The sequence below is a fragment of the Piliocolobus tephrosceles genome, chromosome 1, assembly GCF_002776525.5.
Source record: "Piliocolobus tephrosceles isolate RC106 chromosome 1, ASM277652v3, whole genome shotgun sequence".
Classification (NCBI taxonomy): Eukaryota; Metazoa; Chordata; class Mammalia; order Primates; family Cercopithecidae; genus Piliocolobus; species Piliocolobus tephrosceles.
In genome coordinates this window covers 661443-678772 of record NC_045434.1, presented here as the reverse complement: position 1 = coordinate 678772, position 17330 = coordinate 661443, and the positions used below count along the sequence as shown (strand labels likewise).

Genomic DNA, 17330 nt, shown 5'->3' with positions numbered 1-17330 from the left:
AGCATTTGTTTTTTATCTGCCACTTGCAGAACAGATTTGCAGGGCACAGCATGCTTGGTTTGCAATTTCTTTTGTTTGTATACTTTGAATATGTCTCTCCACTTCCTCTGATTGCAACATTTTTGTTTAGAAGTTCACTTATAGCCTTATGAGAGATCCTTTATATGTGACAAGTTCCTTCTCTCTAGCTGCTTTTGAGAGTCTCACTTTGTCTTTGACTTAACAATTTGATTATAATGTACCTCTTAGTATTCTTTTTTGAATTCATCTTGCTTTCATCCTTTGAATTTTCTGAATCTTTATGTCCATATTCTTTCCTAACTTCAGAAAGTATTCAAATAATATTTTTTCATAAACTTTTTGTCTCTGTCTCTCTCCTCTCTTTCAGATACTCCCATAATTTGTATATTTGTCCATTTAATTGTGTCCCATATATTTCTTATTTTTGTTAGCTCTTGAAAGTTTTTTGTTTCTCTAGATGACCTGGTTTTTGAATTCACTAATACTTTCTTCTGCATAATTGTGTTTCATGTGGGAACTTTATTGAAATTTTCAGTTCTGTCATTGTGTTCTTCAGCTCCAGTAATTCTTTTAGTTATTTTTTAAAAAATGTTCTCTATTTATCATTTTAGAATCTCATTTGCTTCTTGTGTTGTTTTTCTAATTTATATAGTTGTTTAAATGTATTTTCTTGTATTCTTGGGCAATATTGCTGGTTTCTCTGATGTACGCAACGAATTGCAAATACACCCTTGGTACGGTTACAACAAGTAACTAACTTATGACTTAACCAAATAGTATCTGTGTTAGTTTCACCAGCAATAAGAAGTGTGTCATTCAGAGATTTTCTTGTATCTTAGTGAGCTTTGTTAAGATTATCATCTAGAATTCTTTTCCAAGCAATTTATATAACGCCATTTCCTTGGGGTTTATTATCTGAGTTCATGAGCTTCCTTTGGTGGTATCATGTTTGCCTCATTCTTTGTTAACATGTAGCCTTGTATTGGCCCCTGAGCACATGAAGAAGCACACTCCTGTTTTAGTCTTACAGACTGGAAACAAGTTAAGTCTTTTCCAGCCAGGGATCCTGACTGTTGAAATTGTTTCTGAGATTGCAGTTGAGTGGGACTGGATCTGGGTATTGTGGTTGATACTAGTTCCACAGTGGAGGCCACAGTTGGTAGGGTTATTCCCATGAACTAGACTGAGTGTATGTTGTGTCTGGATCCTGAACGTACTGAATACTGAACTGTCTCCAGGACCTTGGTCTGTGGGGCTGGTGGTCTGCTTCAGGGTTCACAGATGGCTGGATTTTATTAGGTATGCTGATCAATGTGATTTCCCTAGATCTCTGGGAAGAGTCCCACTGAATCGCTGGATGGGCCCCTGAGCTGGCTGCACTGCTTCAGTGTATGCTGAGACATGCTGGAGCTGAGACACAGAGATGTTTTAGGGCCACAGCAACAACGGAGATCTTCCATCCTGTCTCTTGGGTTGAGGATAGGTATGTCTCCCAGTGGGTTCTTGGGTGAGTAGCTCTGATCTCAGGTGCAGTTGAGAAGACCTGGAGTCAACTCACATGGCCACTTCAAGGTCCACAATATGAACAAAATTTGGGCATTATCCTTCAGAGGCACTACTGGATATGCCTCCCTCTGAGTCCCCAGGCAGGCAGAGGTGGTCTCAGTCTGCAAACATAAGGCACCAGAACCAAAGTCAGTGATATTCGAGAACCTGGTGAGAAACAGAGGTTGACAAGCCTGCCACAGGGACTGATTGTTGCCTCTCCCTCCAGGACTCTGGCTGTATATAAATGCTCCCAGACCATAGCTGGGAGGTGCTAAAACCAAGCTTCGGGACTAATTCAGAATCTGCTATGGGTTCCGTGTTGGCAAGCTCGACATGGCTGCACCAGCAGGCAAGAATCCAAGAAGTTCCCTATGTAGGCAGGATTGCATGTAGACTGCAGCTGAAAGAGGCTAGCTCTGATATTCAGGGCCCTTTCTAGAGCTGCTGTTTTTGAAAAGTCAGAAATCCTCCCCAGTGGTTCAGATGAGTGAGTCTCCAAACAAATCCTCATGCCTTTGGGATAGCTTCCCAACTGCAGCGAGAGGAGCTGGGTCTGAGATTAGACCCCTTTAGAGTCTGCTGTGGGGTGAAGGCTGGCAAGCCTGTTCCAGTGGATGATAATCGTACATTTCTCTGCAGCTTTCTGCATAAGTGGGAGAGTTCCCTGACTATAGCAAACAGTGGCTGGAGTCATGACTGGGCCTTTGTCAGGATCTTCTTGGGGTCAGAGACCAGCAAGCCTGTTTCAGTGGCTTAGATGGGTGAGTCTCCCAGTAGTTTCCTACACAGGGAGGCAAACTCCCTGGGCTGCAGCAGAGTAGGGCTGGAGTTAAGACAGTGTCTGTTCAGAGTCTACTCTGGGACAGAGGCCCACAAGCCTGTCCTGGATGCACAGATGAGTGAGTCTCCCTTTTAGTCCTCTTGTGAACAATACAAAGCTGGGACTAAAACCAAAAGTAGCTGGAGGCAAGTTACAGGAAAACTTTCAGGCCCACTGCTGAGACTGATGCAGGCACGCAGATGAGTCTGTCTGCTGCGGCACTGCTGGGCATGATTCCTCCTGGACCCTTTGTCAGATGGTTTTGGCAACAGACACAAGGCTGAACGGGGCTATAACCAAGTCCTTTGGGGGACGGGGTGATTTCCAGATTTGTACCTGAGAACCTAATTGGTGTGTCTGCCACCGAGGTGTGGGTCTTCACTCTCAAAACAACCTCCTCACAAGAGACCTGGATTTGCAGATGCGTGCAAAGTTTATGTGGTCGTGGTGGGATACAAGTGGGTGACCTCCTATTCTGCCATCTTGCTTGGAAGTTCATACTGTTCATCAAAAAAGTGACAGAACTTTCTTTTTTAAGCATCAGTAAATCATATTTTCCAGTTGGAAGCTAAATTACATGAGGCTTTACAAGAAAAAGTGAATGATAACTTAAAGTACTGTAATTAAAGTCAAGGTACCAAATATCCTGGAGGAATTGAAAAATTAAATCACAGAGGACTTAGTATAATTGTGTTGCAAGGGTTATCTCTAGAAATTTAAACATTTTCAGCCATTTTGAAGCAACATATCCTGTTGAAGACATCTGGAAGGTAAGATTTAGGGATGGAGTATAGTCTAAAATATCTAAGGCATTCTGGAGTTCAACCACAATTAATGAAATTGCATTTTGTGCAAAGGTTCTATATCAAAAATTATTCTGTTTTAAAGTCCTCAAAATAGGGAAGTAAATGCTTCATGTTAATCTGCAACACATCTCTCTGAAATTAAAGCAGTGTGTTTCTATATTTGTCACAGGTTTTGAAAAATATTAAATGAAATAATACCTGTAAACGTGCTAAGTCAATGTAAGGTATTATTTACAGCAATAGAAAATGACATAAGTTAAGAATCATTGTAAGATTCTCCAGTGGATCTTGTCTATTTGTTCATACTTTCAATTAATTATGGAGGATGTATGGACTCCATCACTGTGTAAACCTCACTTGTTTAAGAGTACATAAGAAATAAGCATATAGCTTACCAACAATCTAGTAAGAAAAACAGTATATTTTCAAAAATATTTTCTGTTGAGTAACAGTGAAGCTTATTGCAAGATTACCAAAAAATGTGTGACAAGATGTATACAATGATGGTAACAGTCATCTGATGAATGCCTACTGCGATACATTATTTTAAGGAAAAAATTTTAAAGAAATAACTCATTATTCTTTATAGCAATTCTGTGATTGATGGGGATTTTTTTTTAATCTCAGAGATATTATTTAACTTGCCTGGTAGCAAGATTGTTGGTTCTACAGCAGAAAGGCAAGCCCAGGTTTATCTAATTTGAAGGTTTTTGACATTTGCAATTTGTGTAAAACAGATAGTGGCCACATGTGTTCTGTGAGTTGAATAAGGCAGAGCTTGCTATCTGCAGAATGATGAAGCAAGCATGGAGAAGAATGCATGTGTGCTGTAACTGGAAGAAGACATATGATTTACAGAGGTAAAGGATTATGGAGAAGAAAGATAATTTCAAGCAAGACAAATCTGAGAAAGACCTAAGCTCACATTTTTGTATCATAGAGATCTATAAGTAGAAATGCAAAGGGTTTGTGCTAGAAAAAGAGAACAGATGACCTGAAATAGAGGCTTGAACAATTTTCTGAAATTCCTCACAAACAAGATCAATAAGGAAAGTAGTATGTTCTGTAACAAAATTGAGACATTGAATGCCTTTAAGGAGAGTGCTATTAGTAGGATCAAAGGGTGCTTTGGAAACATTTAAAAATAATGTATTGTGATATCCTGAAGAATATAAGATTAATTTTATCCGTAATCTCCAGGAGTACAGATGCAAAGATTTTTTTTTCAGAAGTACTTATGAACCTTTTTAAAAGACACCAGCAATCCTTTCTGTGAGATGTGATTTGAAGTTTCTGCCTGTGGGCAGCGGGGTGTATGTGATGAATAATTTCTCAGTTTCAGCAAGGAGAGTTTTTGCATGCCAGTTTTGTCTAGAATGTAGTACCTGGTTTTTGCATCTATGTTTGGAAGTGGGAGAGTGATTTGTCTATTGGCACGATGCAGCACATCTAGGGCAGACACTGAGTTTAGTCACCAACACTGAAGGACGGCTTCTTGCCCCATTTTCCTCTCCTTTGCTCGCCGTTCCTCTCAGTTTCCCTGCAGCACCAGCATTTCTTCTTTCAGTGTGAATTGCCTTTTGATGCTCTGTCTTTACTCAGCCAACATTTCTTTTCTCTCTTCTTCTCACTTCACTATCTCAAATCCCCCTTTCCTTGGAGTATCTTTGTAAAACCCCTTTAGGCTATAGTTATAATTATTAAAAACCCAAACTGTTTAAAGTTGAATCTTAGATTCAAAATGTTATGTTTTAAAGATATTTGAGACAAAGATTATTAATTCCATATGACAAGAGATTTCACGAGAATTGGATACAAACTTGTGATTAAATTTTCACTAAATGTATAAACAATGTTGTATTACACATTATGATTTAAGCGTCAACTCCAATGTCTACACTAACCCTTCATGCTAATGTAGCTCTAAATAAATGTGTTCTTCCTAATATCACTTAACTGGCTTTCACTAAGATGTTGCTTATGTGAGACTGAAGTGAAGGAGACAGCTGAGTGCTCAGAAATAAGTGCCTTGACAACCAAGAAATACTATTTGCTTTAGTCTCCTCTGATAGGAAAGTAAAGAAAAGGATAACTTGTAAGACTGGCTTTGGCAAAAAGTGAGGTAATACAATGTAACACAAAATAAATATATTCTATGCAAACTAACCTTGAAAATATTTGAACTATGAAAATATTAGAGGAATATATAGGCTGCATCTCTCTATCTGCTATACTGTAGATATTGTATTTCTTTGCTAGGAACTAACAACTGAAAAATGTTTCTCAATTAATAAAAGAACAGCTCGCCTTGATCGGTTCTACTATCCCACACTGCTGTTCTTCAGGTGGGGCCTAATATGGGGTAAAGTGAACAGATGATTTTATATAAGTGGACAGAATGTGACAAGGTATAGATTTAAAATATGCCACAGTTTGTTGTTAATACAGGAGGCATGGAAAACATTTGTGAGAAAAAAAAAGATGTAAAATTAAACCTAATTAGAGTCAGGTCCTGTCATTGGTTAATAATGGGGACCAGGACATTTTAGTTCCCTCTGTGATTCAAGCTATGGGTGTAGGGTTGTGGTTAAACAGAAGAACAAGTCCCTGGCTAGGCAAAAAGATAAATAAGAAGACAAATACACGTCAGAAGGTACATGATCTATGGAGTTCCTCAAGGTACACAGCTTCCTTCAATTACTAATCTAATTTGTGGACTAATTAATTATGTAATTTAGATACAACTTGAAAGAATTGATGTTTAAGGTTCTTATTATCTTTCAAGGATGCAGCACATTGGATTGAAATATTGTTTTGTACAAAATGGAAAAAGCATTGTTAGGAACTGATACATTAAATGTTGATTTTCCATAAACTTTTAGTAGTTATGTTTCAAAACATGGGGAAAGAGATAATTTCACACAAGTATAACAACATGGATGAACTTGAAATAAAAAATACATTTTGTTTATTAGAGGGACTGCAATTGAGTCAAGCAATGTGGTAATTTTCACTGGGCAATAAGTGTTAATTAACAAACAAAAATTTATGGGTATTTAAAAATGTTTCACAGTTTTCTGTGGGATGTATATTGAAAGGTTTACACTAGGATGAATGATAGAACATTTCAGAAAATATAATTACTAATTGTTTTAAGAAAAGTGGGAAAAGTGAAAATATCTGAAAAAATTAAGTAGGATGTGTTAGTTTACATGGGTTGAGTTTTTTAATAGCACTGTAAATGTGAAAAACATTTTAGAGAATTTAGAACTGATTAGGAATTTGGATGTGGTGAACACTAGAGTTAGAATATTGTTATAGTCACAGAACCAGTGATTACTACATAGATCAAAAGTATTAAAAAATTAATAAGACAGTGTGAACAATTTGTTCAGAGGTTATCAGGAGAGAAACAAAGGAAGCCAATTCCTTAATCCGTGGAGAAAGGGCACAAGAATGAAACAAAATGATTGTAAAAATAGAAAATTAAAAAGATGCTACTTTTTAGCCACAAGATTGCTCTTAAAAGGGTCTTTCTAAAGACAATGAAGATTTTTTTTTCTTAAACTAGGAATAGACTGTACTCCCTCCAATAGTATTTAATTTCAAATGTTTGTATTGTACGAACCATATCCCATGTAATGTTCTAAATACTTTAAAATCTAATTTTGTTTAGTCTTTATAACACCTTATAATATAGATATTGTAAATATCAAAATTTATGGAGTAGAAAACAGGGATTAGAGAAAATAATCATCTAACATGACACAGCTGAAAGAGTTTGAAATATGTTCTGACACTCTCGTGTAACCTAGTTCTTCAGGAAGATACACTATACCTGACTGTCTTATGGACACATTTAACTTTTAGGGACCAGGGCATATTGGTGAGGATCTTCTGCTGAAACTTACCATTATTTGCAATAAGGATCAAGTAACATACTCCTCATGCTGGTATTTTAATTTGTTCTCATTACCTGGCATTCAACGAATCATGTATCATTTTAGTATTTGTTTCCATCTACACTTTCCTAGATGGAATTTTGTTAGCATCATAGTGTGATGTGATTAGTTTCTGTAGGAAATAAAATAGTAATGTAATGAAATTCCCCCAAATTCATGAGTCTTCTCATGATTTCAGTGTAATTATAAAGGGATAAGCTACATTACATTTTTTAGTTGACTTGTTGCTCAACTAGATTATAGAACTCGAGAAAAATCCCATGTTTTTACTATGAAACCTATCATATGCGTTAGCTATGTACTGTGCATTAAAAAATTCACATCGAGCTAAAAATAATTCTTAAATTTCCTAGTCTACAAATAAAAAATTTGATGCCCAGAGAAACAATTTCCCCATGTTTACATTCTGTAGGTGTGTTTTTCTCCGAGGGAAGTCCTTGATATTTCTGTGACATAATTCTGGTTATTTCTCACACGTTGTATTCTCCATAGTGAACATATTGATCATGGCATGGGAGAATCAGACCTTCAACTCTGACTTCATCCTCCTGGGAATCTTTAATCACAGCCCCACTCACACTTTTCTCTTCACTCTGGTCTTGGGCATCTTCTCAATGGCCGTCATGGGGAACTCTGCCATGGTTCTCCTCATCTGTTTGGACACCCAGCTCCACACCCCCATGTACTTCCTCCTCAGCCAACTGTCCCTCATGGACCTCATGCTCGTCTGCAGCACTGTACCCAAGATGGCCTTCAACTACTTGTCTGGAAAAAAATTTCTCTCTCTGGCAGGTTGTGGAACTCAGATATTCTTCTATGTGTCCCTGCTTGGAGCTGAATGTTTCCTTTTGGCTGCAATGGCCTATGATCGGTATGTTGCCATTTGCCACCCATTAAGATACCCAGTCCTCATGAGCCAAAAAATCTGTGGTCTCATGGCTGCTGCTTCTTGGATTCTTGGCTCCCTTGATGGTATAATTGAAGTTGCTGTTGCACTGTCCTTCTCATACTGTGGTGCCCGGGAAATACCCCATTTTTTCTGTGACGTTCCTGCCCTTCTTACTCTCTCATGCAATGACACCTTGATGTTTGAAAGGATGATATTCATCTGCTGTGTGATTATGCTTCTCTTCCCTGTAGCAATTATCATTGCTTCCTATGCTCGAGTTATTCTGGCTGTCATTCACATGGGATCTGGGGAGGGCCGCCGTAAAGCTTTTGCTACCTGTTCCTCCCACCTCATGGTGGTGGGAATGTACTATGGAGCGGCCATGTTTATATACATGCGACCCACATCTGAACGTTCACCCACCCAGGACGAGATGGTGTCCGTATTCTACACCATCCTCACTCCCATGCTGAATCCCCTCATCTACAGCCTCCGGAACAAAGAAGTGGCTAGAGGGTTCATGAAGGTATTTGGGAAGGGCAAGTCTGAAGAGTAAATTGCCTAACAATATTTTGCTTTTTTCTTACATACTTTGCTTCATGCTTAAATTTATGTATTCAATTAAAGTAATCCAGAACCTAATATGTACTCATTTGTATATATTTACAGTTAGCAGCATAAGATTAATAAATTGCAAAAATTGTTTGCATTCTTGTTCATTCAAATATTTCATATTTTTGTTGTGATTAGTTCAATATATGGCTATAAGTATATATTTGTTCCAATAGAAAATGTACCTCTGTATATTTTGTCTTTTTAATATCATCTAACAAATGAGAGACATTTGTCACAGTACCTCATTGTTTGATTGCATATATTAAATCTGGCATCTTTTAACACACATAGATTAATCCTTGAAAAACAAAGAATTCTACTAAGGTCAATACCACACTTTGGACTAATCATTGTGTTAGTATGAATCACAAATTATTTATCTACTAACTTAAAAGTATGTCTTTAGAATCATTATAAAAATGAAATGTAACTTAGATGGAGAAAAAAGATATATAAGACGGAGGTTCGGGCATATTGTGCATGTCTTGTAATGGACACTGTCTTCCTCCAGGGTGGTGGAGAATTGAGAAGATCTCATTTACTTCCTTCTTCCACAGGCATTAAATTATGCACAAGAGACTAAGCTGAGAATAAAAATTCTCTCAGTGTGAATTTTACATTCTTAGATATTCTAATCTTTATAAGAGTAGTGTACTGCAATCACATAACATTACTTTTTGATGGATTTATTAGTAATTTTATTGAATTTAATAAAGAAGTCTTTATTTTCTGAAGTCTTCATGTTTTCCATAATTTGATGTATGGCATTACCATAGATATTGTTGTAATGATATTTATATGATAATAAATGTAATTATGGACATTCTTATATCTTTCATGAGAAAAAACTGCTATTCCCTAATATGAATATTAACTGTTGTGTTAAAAAATCTATGATAACATTCCCACCATATTAGCTTTCTTCTTCTGCATGACAAGTACTGCAAACTTAGTAGCTGTAAATTGCAACTATTCATTTTGTCACAATTTATATGGATCAGAAGTCTACATGTCTTGGCAGGGTATTCTGCTTAAGGTATTTTAAGATTGCAATCCAATTGTTGGCTTGGGCTGCAAGTGTCATATCAAGCTAAGAGTCATATTCCAAGCTCAAGTATTGGTTGAAATCTTTCATTTTTTTCAGCTGAATGACTCCTGGTACGTTGCTTTTTCAAGGTCCACAGGAGAGCTTTTCTCATCTCAGGGAAAGCCTCAGTCCTCTTTTAAAGGTATTCCAACAGGCTAAATCAAGCTGCAATTGATTAATGCCAGTCCTGATGGACTATGTCAAGTTTTAACCAGTTTAGACCAGTTTCAGCTGGTCACAGCCAGTTTGGACCAGTTCTGACCAGCTTCATGGTTAGATCGCTTCCTTGTAGAGTTTATGTCCTTATGTCAGTCTTTGCAGTTTTCTTTTGAGAGGCTCCTTACCAAATGGGGGATAATGATATGATTAGAACAAGAGCACACAAACAAGAAACACAGATACCTCTTTGGGAAGAGGGTCACTACTGTAGATTAAAGGGGATCTTTTAAATTTTCTTTTTGATCTTTTCATGTTCTCACTGTACAATCTTGAGCAGACACGGAACACTAAAAGTCACTCTAAAACCAGAAAGAGCATTCCATTAAGCCAAGGAGACTTTTATGAATTGGTCACAGTTAATTTAGATGTGTTTAGATAAGCCACAACTGGTTTAGCCCAGTTATAATGAACCACAACCAGCTGTGACTGAGTTAACTGGCTTCAACTAGCCAAAACTTGTTTGGACACCTTCTGGACAAGCATGGCTAGCTCCAAATGATTTAGAATGGTTTTAACTACCAATGTCTGCTTTAGGTTAGTTCTGGCCAATGCAACCAATTTAGCCTGGCTACCACTGGCCACAACCAGTTTGGAAGGGTTGTGACCCATCTTAAGCATTAGGCCAGTCTAGATAAACTGTGAGCAGTGTTGGTGGCTATCCATTTGTCATGGCTGGTTATGACCAGTTTCAACTGGCTCCAGCTGCTTTAGATCAGTTCTTATCAGCACAACTGGTTTAGATTGCTTTAGGTTGGACATAACCAGCTTTGACTGGTTATAACTGACCACAATTAGTTTTGACTGGCCAGTGTCAGTTTTGGCTGGTTCTGACTAGTCATGGTCACTTATTTTTGTTGTAAAACAGTTTCAACATGTTATAACCAGTTTAGACTAGTTCTGACTGGAGGCAATGGTTTAGACTGGTTTGTGCTGTCCTCACCCAGCTGTGATTAGCCACAACTGGTTTATAGTGGTTCTGTCTTCCCATGGCTAATTCTGATCATTTCAGACTGGTATCAGCTGGCCACCAATGGTTTGGGCCACTTAAAAATGGCTGAAAATGCTTTAAGTTGGTTTCAACTGGACACAAATGGTTTGGACCAGATATGACTGGTCATGACTGGATTTGGCCAGTTTGATTAAACATCATCAGTTTATGCCAGTTACGACCAAAGATAGCTAGTTCCAACTGGTTTTATTCTGCTTCAACTAAACACAACTAGTTGAAACTAGCTATGACAGTCTTGACTGGTTTTAACTGATTTTGATTGGCCACAATCATTTTCTGCCAATTCTGATTGGTCACGACCAGTTCTGAATGGTGTAGACTGGTTTCCACTGGCCACAATGGGCTTAGATTAGTTCTCATCATTAACAACTAGTTAGGGTTGGTTTCAAATGGCCATTACTGCTTTGGATTGATTATGACCAGCCACACCACTTTCATCATATTTAAGCAGCCACAATCCATTTCTGCCAGTTCTGACTGGTCATGTCTGGCTCTGATTGGTTTAGACTGGTTTCAGTTGGCCACAACTGGCTCTGACTGGCTGGGAGCAGCCTCAACCAGGCTTGATTAATTGCAACCAGCTAAAGTAAGTTTATATTGTTTCTGACTAGTCATGCTCTTGTCAGTTTTCTTTTGAGACACTTCTTAGTAACACCAGTATGACAAGAACTGCAACACGCAATCAAGAAATGCTCACATCTCTTTAGGGGAAAGGTCATTACTAGAGACTAAACGGGGCCTTTTACATTTTCTCTTTGACCTTTGAAATCTTTTAACTTTCCTATTGTATAATCTTGGACAGATGTGTCATTTTACCTGACTTGCCATAGTTAAACACTAAAACGCACTGCAGGACCAGAAAGAGCATTATGTTACACTCAGCCAAAGGAACTGGTTTTGCTGAGTCATGACTCGTTTAGGTTGATTTAGACTACCCACAATTGGTTTAGGTTAGTTTTGACTGGGCAAAGTTTATGCTGGTTCTGAGTCATCGCATCCATTTCTAAATGGTGTAGGCCAGTTTCAACTGATCTCAGTTTGAACTGGTTCTGACAGGCTGCAAGCGGTTTAGGCTTGTTTCAACTAGCCACAACAAGTTTGCACTGATTATGATGTGCCATGACTGGTTCTGACTAATTTTTGACTAGCCAGAATTTAGTTTATGCCAGTTGTCACTGGTCTTGGCTGGTTCTGACCATTTTATACTGGTTTCCACAGGTCAAAATGTTCATACTACCCAAAGCAATCTAAACATTCGATGCAATCCTTATCAAAACACCAATGACATTCCACACAGATATAGCAATATTAATTCTAATATTTATATGGAACTAAAAAATAGTCAGATTAGCCAAAGCAAAAATTGAGTTAAAAGAACAATGCTGGCTGGGCACGGTGGCTCACGTCTGTAATCCCAGCACTTTGGGAGGCTGAGGCAGGTGGATCACAAGGTCAGGAGTTCGAGATCATTCTGCCTAACATGGTGAAACTCCATCTCTACTAAAAATACAAAAAAAATGAGCCGGGCGTGGTGGTGGGCACCTGTAGTCTCAGTTACTTGGGAGGCTGAGGCAGGAGAATGGTGTGAATCCGGGAGGCAGAGCTTGCAGTGAGCCGAGATTGTGGCACTGCACTCCCGCCTGGGTTGGACAGACCAAGACTCTGTCTCAAAAATAAAAAGAAAAAAAAAAAAAGAACAATACTAGAAGTATCACACTACCAGACTTTTAAATGTTCTATGAAGCTGTAGAAACCAAAATTGCATGGTACTGGTATAAGAACAGTCATGTAGATCAATAGAAAAGAATAGAGAATTCAGAAATAAATTCACACATATACAGCACACCAACATGGCACATGTATACATATGTAACAAACCTGCACGTTATGCACATGTACCCTAGAACTTAAAGTATAATAAAAAAATAAAAATAAAAATAAAAAAATAAATAAAAATCAGAAAAAAAAAAGTAAACTCATTTTCAACAAAGGCATCAAGAACATGCATTGGGGAGAAGACAGTCTCAATAAATGGTCCTGGGAAAACAGGATCAGTCCTATCAACTTCCATCTTATTCTATATTCTTGTAAAACACATAATCTTCTTTATATTTGGAGAAAATAAAACACTAATTATATACTACATGCCCATGTTTCTTAAAAATTCTAAACTATAACTCAGCACAGATAATAAATAACATATTCCAAAAAAATACAAGACTCATAAACTCTAGCTGTTATTTTAGCTTAACATCATTATGTGTGTTTGTCTCCATCATGTGTTTAAAAACACCAAATGCATCAACCAAGAATGTATTTATAAGCTTTAAACCATTGAAAAATATTATTTCCAGGAGGTTAGTTAACATTTATTGAGAGATTACAATATGTGGCCACTGTTTTTAAAGCTCTATACATACTAACTCTCTTAATCCTTAAAACAGCTTTATGAGGTAGCTACTAATATTATCTCCATAATACAGATAAAGAAATGGACACAGAGCAAAAGTCAGAAGGGTAGGTTATGCTGCCATAACTAGTCCTAAAACTTCAATCTTTAAAAAAGCGAAAAATTGTCTCTTCCTTCTGCAAAGTGGGTGGTGGGACTGGGTGGCTCTCCAGAGCAGCAGTTCTCCATGTGCTGGCTCAGAATTCCAGGTTTTTTTCATCATCTGTCATCTCAGAAACAATATATGGTGGGGAAAAGAGGAACAGGGAGAACCCCGCTGTGGTTTGTAAAAGCTTCCACCTGGAGTGACACGTGTCTCTTCTCATATTTCATCAGCGGAAGGAAGTCCTAGGGCAAAGCCTTACTTCAAAAGCCAGAGACATAGGATCCTCTCCTGTGCCCAGAGGAGACAAGCCCCAAACGCTTGGTGACAACCCTGAAGTCACCATGGTATGCACCTAAGCTCTAGCTCTAATAGTGACCTTCAGCAGGCCCCTGGGCAGAAGCAAATTCCTGTATAAAGTCACAGAATCATTTCAGACATTTTCTGATTATTTTTATGTGTACTAATCCATAGCAAAACAAGTCTGTGCTCAGGAGAAAGTGAAGTATTTGTCCTTCTCATCATGCTCCCCCAACAGTGAGAGAGTAGATAATTAGTATAATCAAAGGTTTTATTTGGGATTATAGTTTATATGGAGGAAGGCCTGATCTCTGAGAAGTTACACTTTTATATGTAAACAGGAAGTTTAAGCCAGTCAGGTGCAAAATGGGGTAGTCTTTAAAATTTTCCTTTGTGATCACCTGAGACAATTTCCAGTATAAATATCCTCATATGTCTTTATGTATCCTATTGTTTTTGTTTTTCTGGAGATCCTTGAGGAACACAAATAGCAAATACTAACTTGCTTTGTCTTGATGGATTTGCCTGTTCTGGATCTTACATATAAAAGCAATCATACCATATATGACCTTTTATATGTGGCATTTTGGTACTTTGCTTTTAAGGTTCATCATTTTTATGTCTGAATATTATTGTAGTAAGTACTATTTAATTAGTATGTAATAAATTTCATGTATACATAAAAATTTGTTTATACATTTATCAGGTAAGTATTTGAGTTGTTTCTGCCTTTTGACTCTTGTAAACAGCATTGCTGTAAATATTGTGGTACGTGGGTCAATGTGAATAGGCTCATTTATTTATCTTGGGCATATACCTAAAGATGTAATTGCTAGGTTATATGTAATACCATATTTAAGTTTTCAGGGACTTCTAAGCTGCTTTCCTGAGTGACTGCTCTATTTTACATGCCTACAAACAGTAATTAAGTATTCTAATTTCTCTACATCTTTACCAACCCTTATTTTTTCACTTTTTAAAAATTCTGGTCATGCTAGCAGGTGTGAATCAGGGTCTTATTGTGGTTTTGATTTTTATTTCCAAATTCACCAATGATAGTAAGCATCCTCTTGATTGATCATTTGTACACATTCTTTGGAATAATGTCTATCAAGTCCGTTGCACATCGTCTAATTGGTTTGCTTGTGTATTTATTGTTGAGTTGTGTGTGTTCTTACATAACCTGCTTATAATAATCTTTATCGGGTATATGTTGTATAAATATTTTCTTATTCTGTAGTTTGCTTTTTTATTTTCTTGATAATGTCTTGATATATGCATGTTTTAAATTTTGAATAAGTCCAATTTGTCTACTTTTTTGTTGTTGGTCATATTTTTGGTATCAAACCTAAGAACCAATTGCCAAAATCAAGGTCAAAAATACATACCTCTATATTTGTTATACTATTTCTACAGTTTTACCTATTATTATTTAGGCCATTGATGCATTTTGAGTTAACTTTTGTATATGAGGTGAGGTAAAGGTCAAACTTTATCTTTTAGCATGCAGTTAGCTGTGGTTTTGGCAATGTTTTTGAAAAGACAATTCTTTTCCTCATTGAAAGCTGTCGGTGTGGCTTGTCAAAATTTAATTGGGAATTCCGAGAACATAATTTGGGCTTAGAAAAAAAGCTCAGTTGGACAGAAATTTTCATATTATATTTTTGTTTTGTTTCTATAATTTCAACTTTTATTTTAGATTCAGAGAGTACATGTGCAGGTTTGTTGCATGGGTATACTGCATGATGCTACATGGGGTACAAATGATCCTATCACAATCTCCAATAAGGACTTTTTCAGCTCTTGTTCCTCACCTTGTCTCTCCACTCTAATAGTTCCCAGTGTCTGTTGTTTCCATCTGGTATGTTCATGTGTACCCAATGTGTAGCTCCCACTTGTAAGTGAAACCATGTGGTATTTGATTTTCTGTTCTGCATTAATTTGTTTAGGATAATGATCTCTACCTGTGTCCATGTTGTTGCAAAGGACATCATGACATTCTTTTTTTATGGCCACATAGTATTGTATGGAGTATATGTACTGCATTTTCTGTTTCCAATCCACCATTGATGGGCAACTAAGTTTATTCTATGCCTTTGTTATTGTGAATATGCTGCAATAAACATACAAGTGTCTTTTTGGTACAATTTATTTTCTTTTAGATATATACTTTGTAATGAGATTGCTAAATCAAATGGTAGTTTTATTTTAAGTTCTTTGGGAAATCTACAGACTGCTTTTCATAGTGGCTAACCTATTTTGCATTCCCACTAACAGTGTATAAGCATTCCCTTTTCTCCATAGCCTCTCCTGCATCTGTTGTCTTTTGACTTTTTAATAATAGCCATTCTGAGTGATGTGAGATGGTACCTCATTGTGGTTTTAGCTTGTGTTTCCCTGTTGACTAGTGATGTTGAGGGTTTTTTTTCATATTTGTAATGGGGTTATTTGTTTTTTGCTTGTTGAGTTGTTTAAGGTTCTTATAGATTCTGGATATTAGGCCTTTGTGAATACATAGTTTGCTATTATTTTCTCTCCTTCTGTACACTGTTTACTCTGTTGACAGTTTATTTTACTGTGCAGGAACTATTTAGTTTAATTAGGTTTGGCTTATCAATTTTTTGTAACTGCTTTTGAAAACTGAGTCATAAATTCTTTGCCAAAGTTGATGTACACAGTGGTATTTTTGAGGGTTTCTTCTGTATTTTTATAGTTTGAAGCCTTACATTTAAGTCTTTAATCTGTTTTAAGTTAATTTTTTATATGGTGAAAGGGGTCCAGTTTTACTATTCTGCATATGGCTAGCCAGTTATCCCAGTACCATTTTTTGAATAGGTGTCCTTTCACCTTTGCTTATTTTTAACAACTTGGTTGAAAATTACATGGTTGTAGGTGTGCAGTCTTATTTCTGGGTCCTCTATACTGTTTCATTGCTCTATGCATCTGTTTTTGCACCATGACGATGTTGTTTTGTTTACTGTAGCCTTGTAGTATAGTTTGAGGTTGGATAAAAGACCTCCTTGTAAATATCTTTTACCTTCTTAGTTTGATATTTTCCTAGGTATTTTATTTTTTGAGGCTCCTGTAAAAGTAATTGCATTCCTGATTTGACACTCAGATTGAATGTTATTGGTGTATAGAAATGCTACTGATTTTTGTACATTGATTTTGTATCCTGAAACTTTTCTGAAGTCATTTATTAGTGCTAAGAGATTTTGCCAGAGTCTTTAGAATTTTTTAGGCAAGAATCATGTCATCAGTAAAAACAGATAACTTGATGTATTTTCCTATTTGAATGCCTTTTATTTCTTTTTCTTGCCTTATTTCTATGGCTAAAAGTTCTAGTACTATGTTGAATAGGAGTAGTGAGAGTGGACATTCTTGTCTTGTTTTAGGTTTTAAGGAAAATGCTTCCAGCTTTTGCCCGTTTAGTATGATGTTGGCTGTGGGATTGTCATCAATGGGTCTTTTATTTGAAGGTATGCTCCTTTGACGTCTAATT

The 17330-nt window shown here is 36.9% G+C and overlaps 2 protein-coding genes across 2 annotated transcripts in view; both read left to right on the top strand.

Moving 5' to 3' along the window:
• LOC111545272 (translation initiation factor IF-2-like) overlaps positions 1 to 17330 on the top strand; it is a 156276-nt gene that overhangs the window by 85360 nt on the left and 53586 nt on the right. The window lies entirely within an intron of this gene.
• On the top strand, positions 7664 to 8602 carry LOC111545187 (olfactory receptor 2M3-like). Its single transcript, XM_023216093.2, has one exon. It carries the CDS (start codon positions 7664 to 7666, stop codon positions 8600 to 8602), a length of 939 nt encoding a protein of 312 aa, XP_023071861.2.

Excerpts from the sequence above, each read along its gene's own strand:
- LOC111545187 (XM_023216093.2), top strand. The coding sequence starts at position 7,664 with ATGGCATGGGAGAATCAGACCTTCAACTCTGACTTCATCCTCCTGGGA.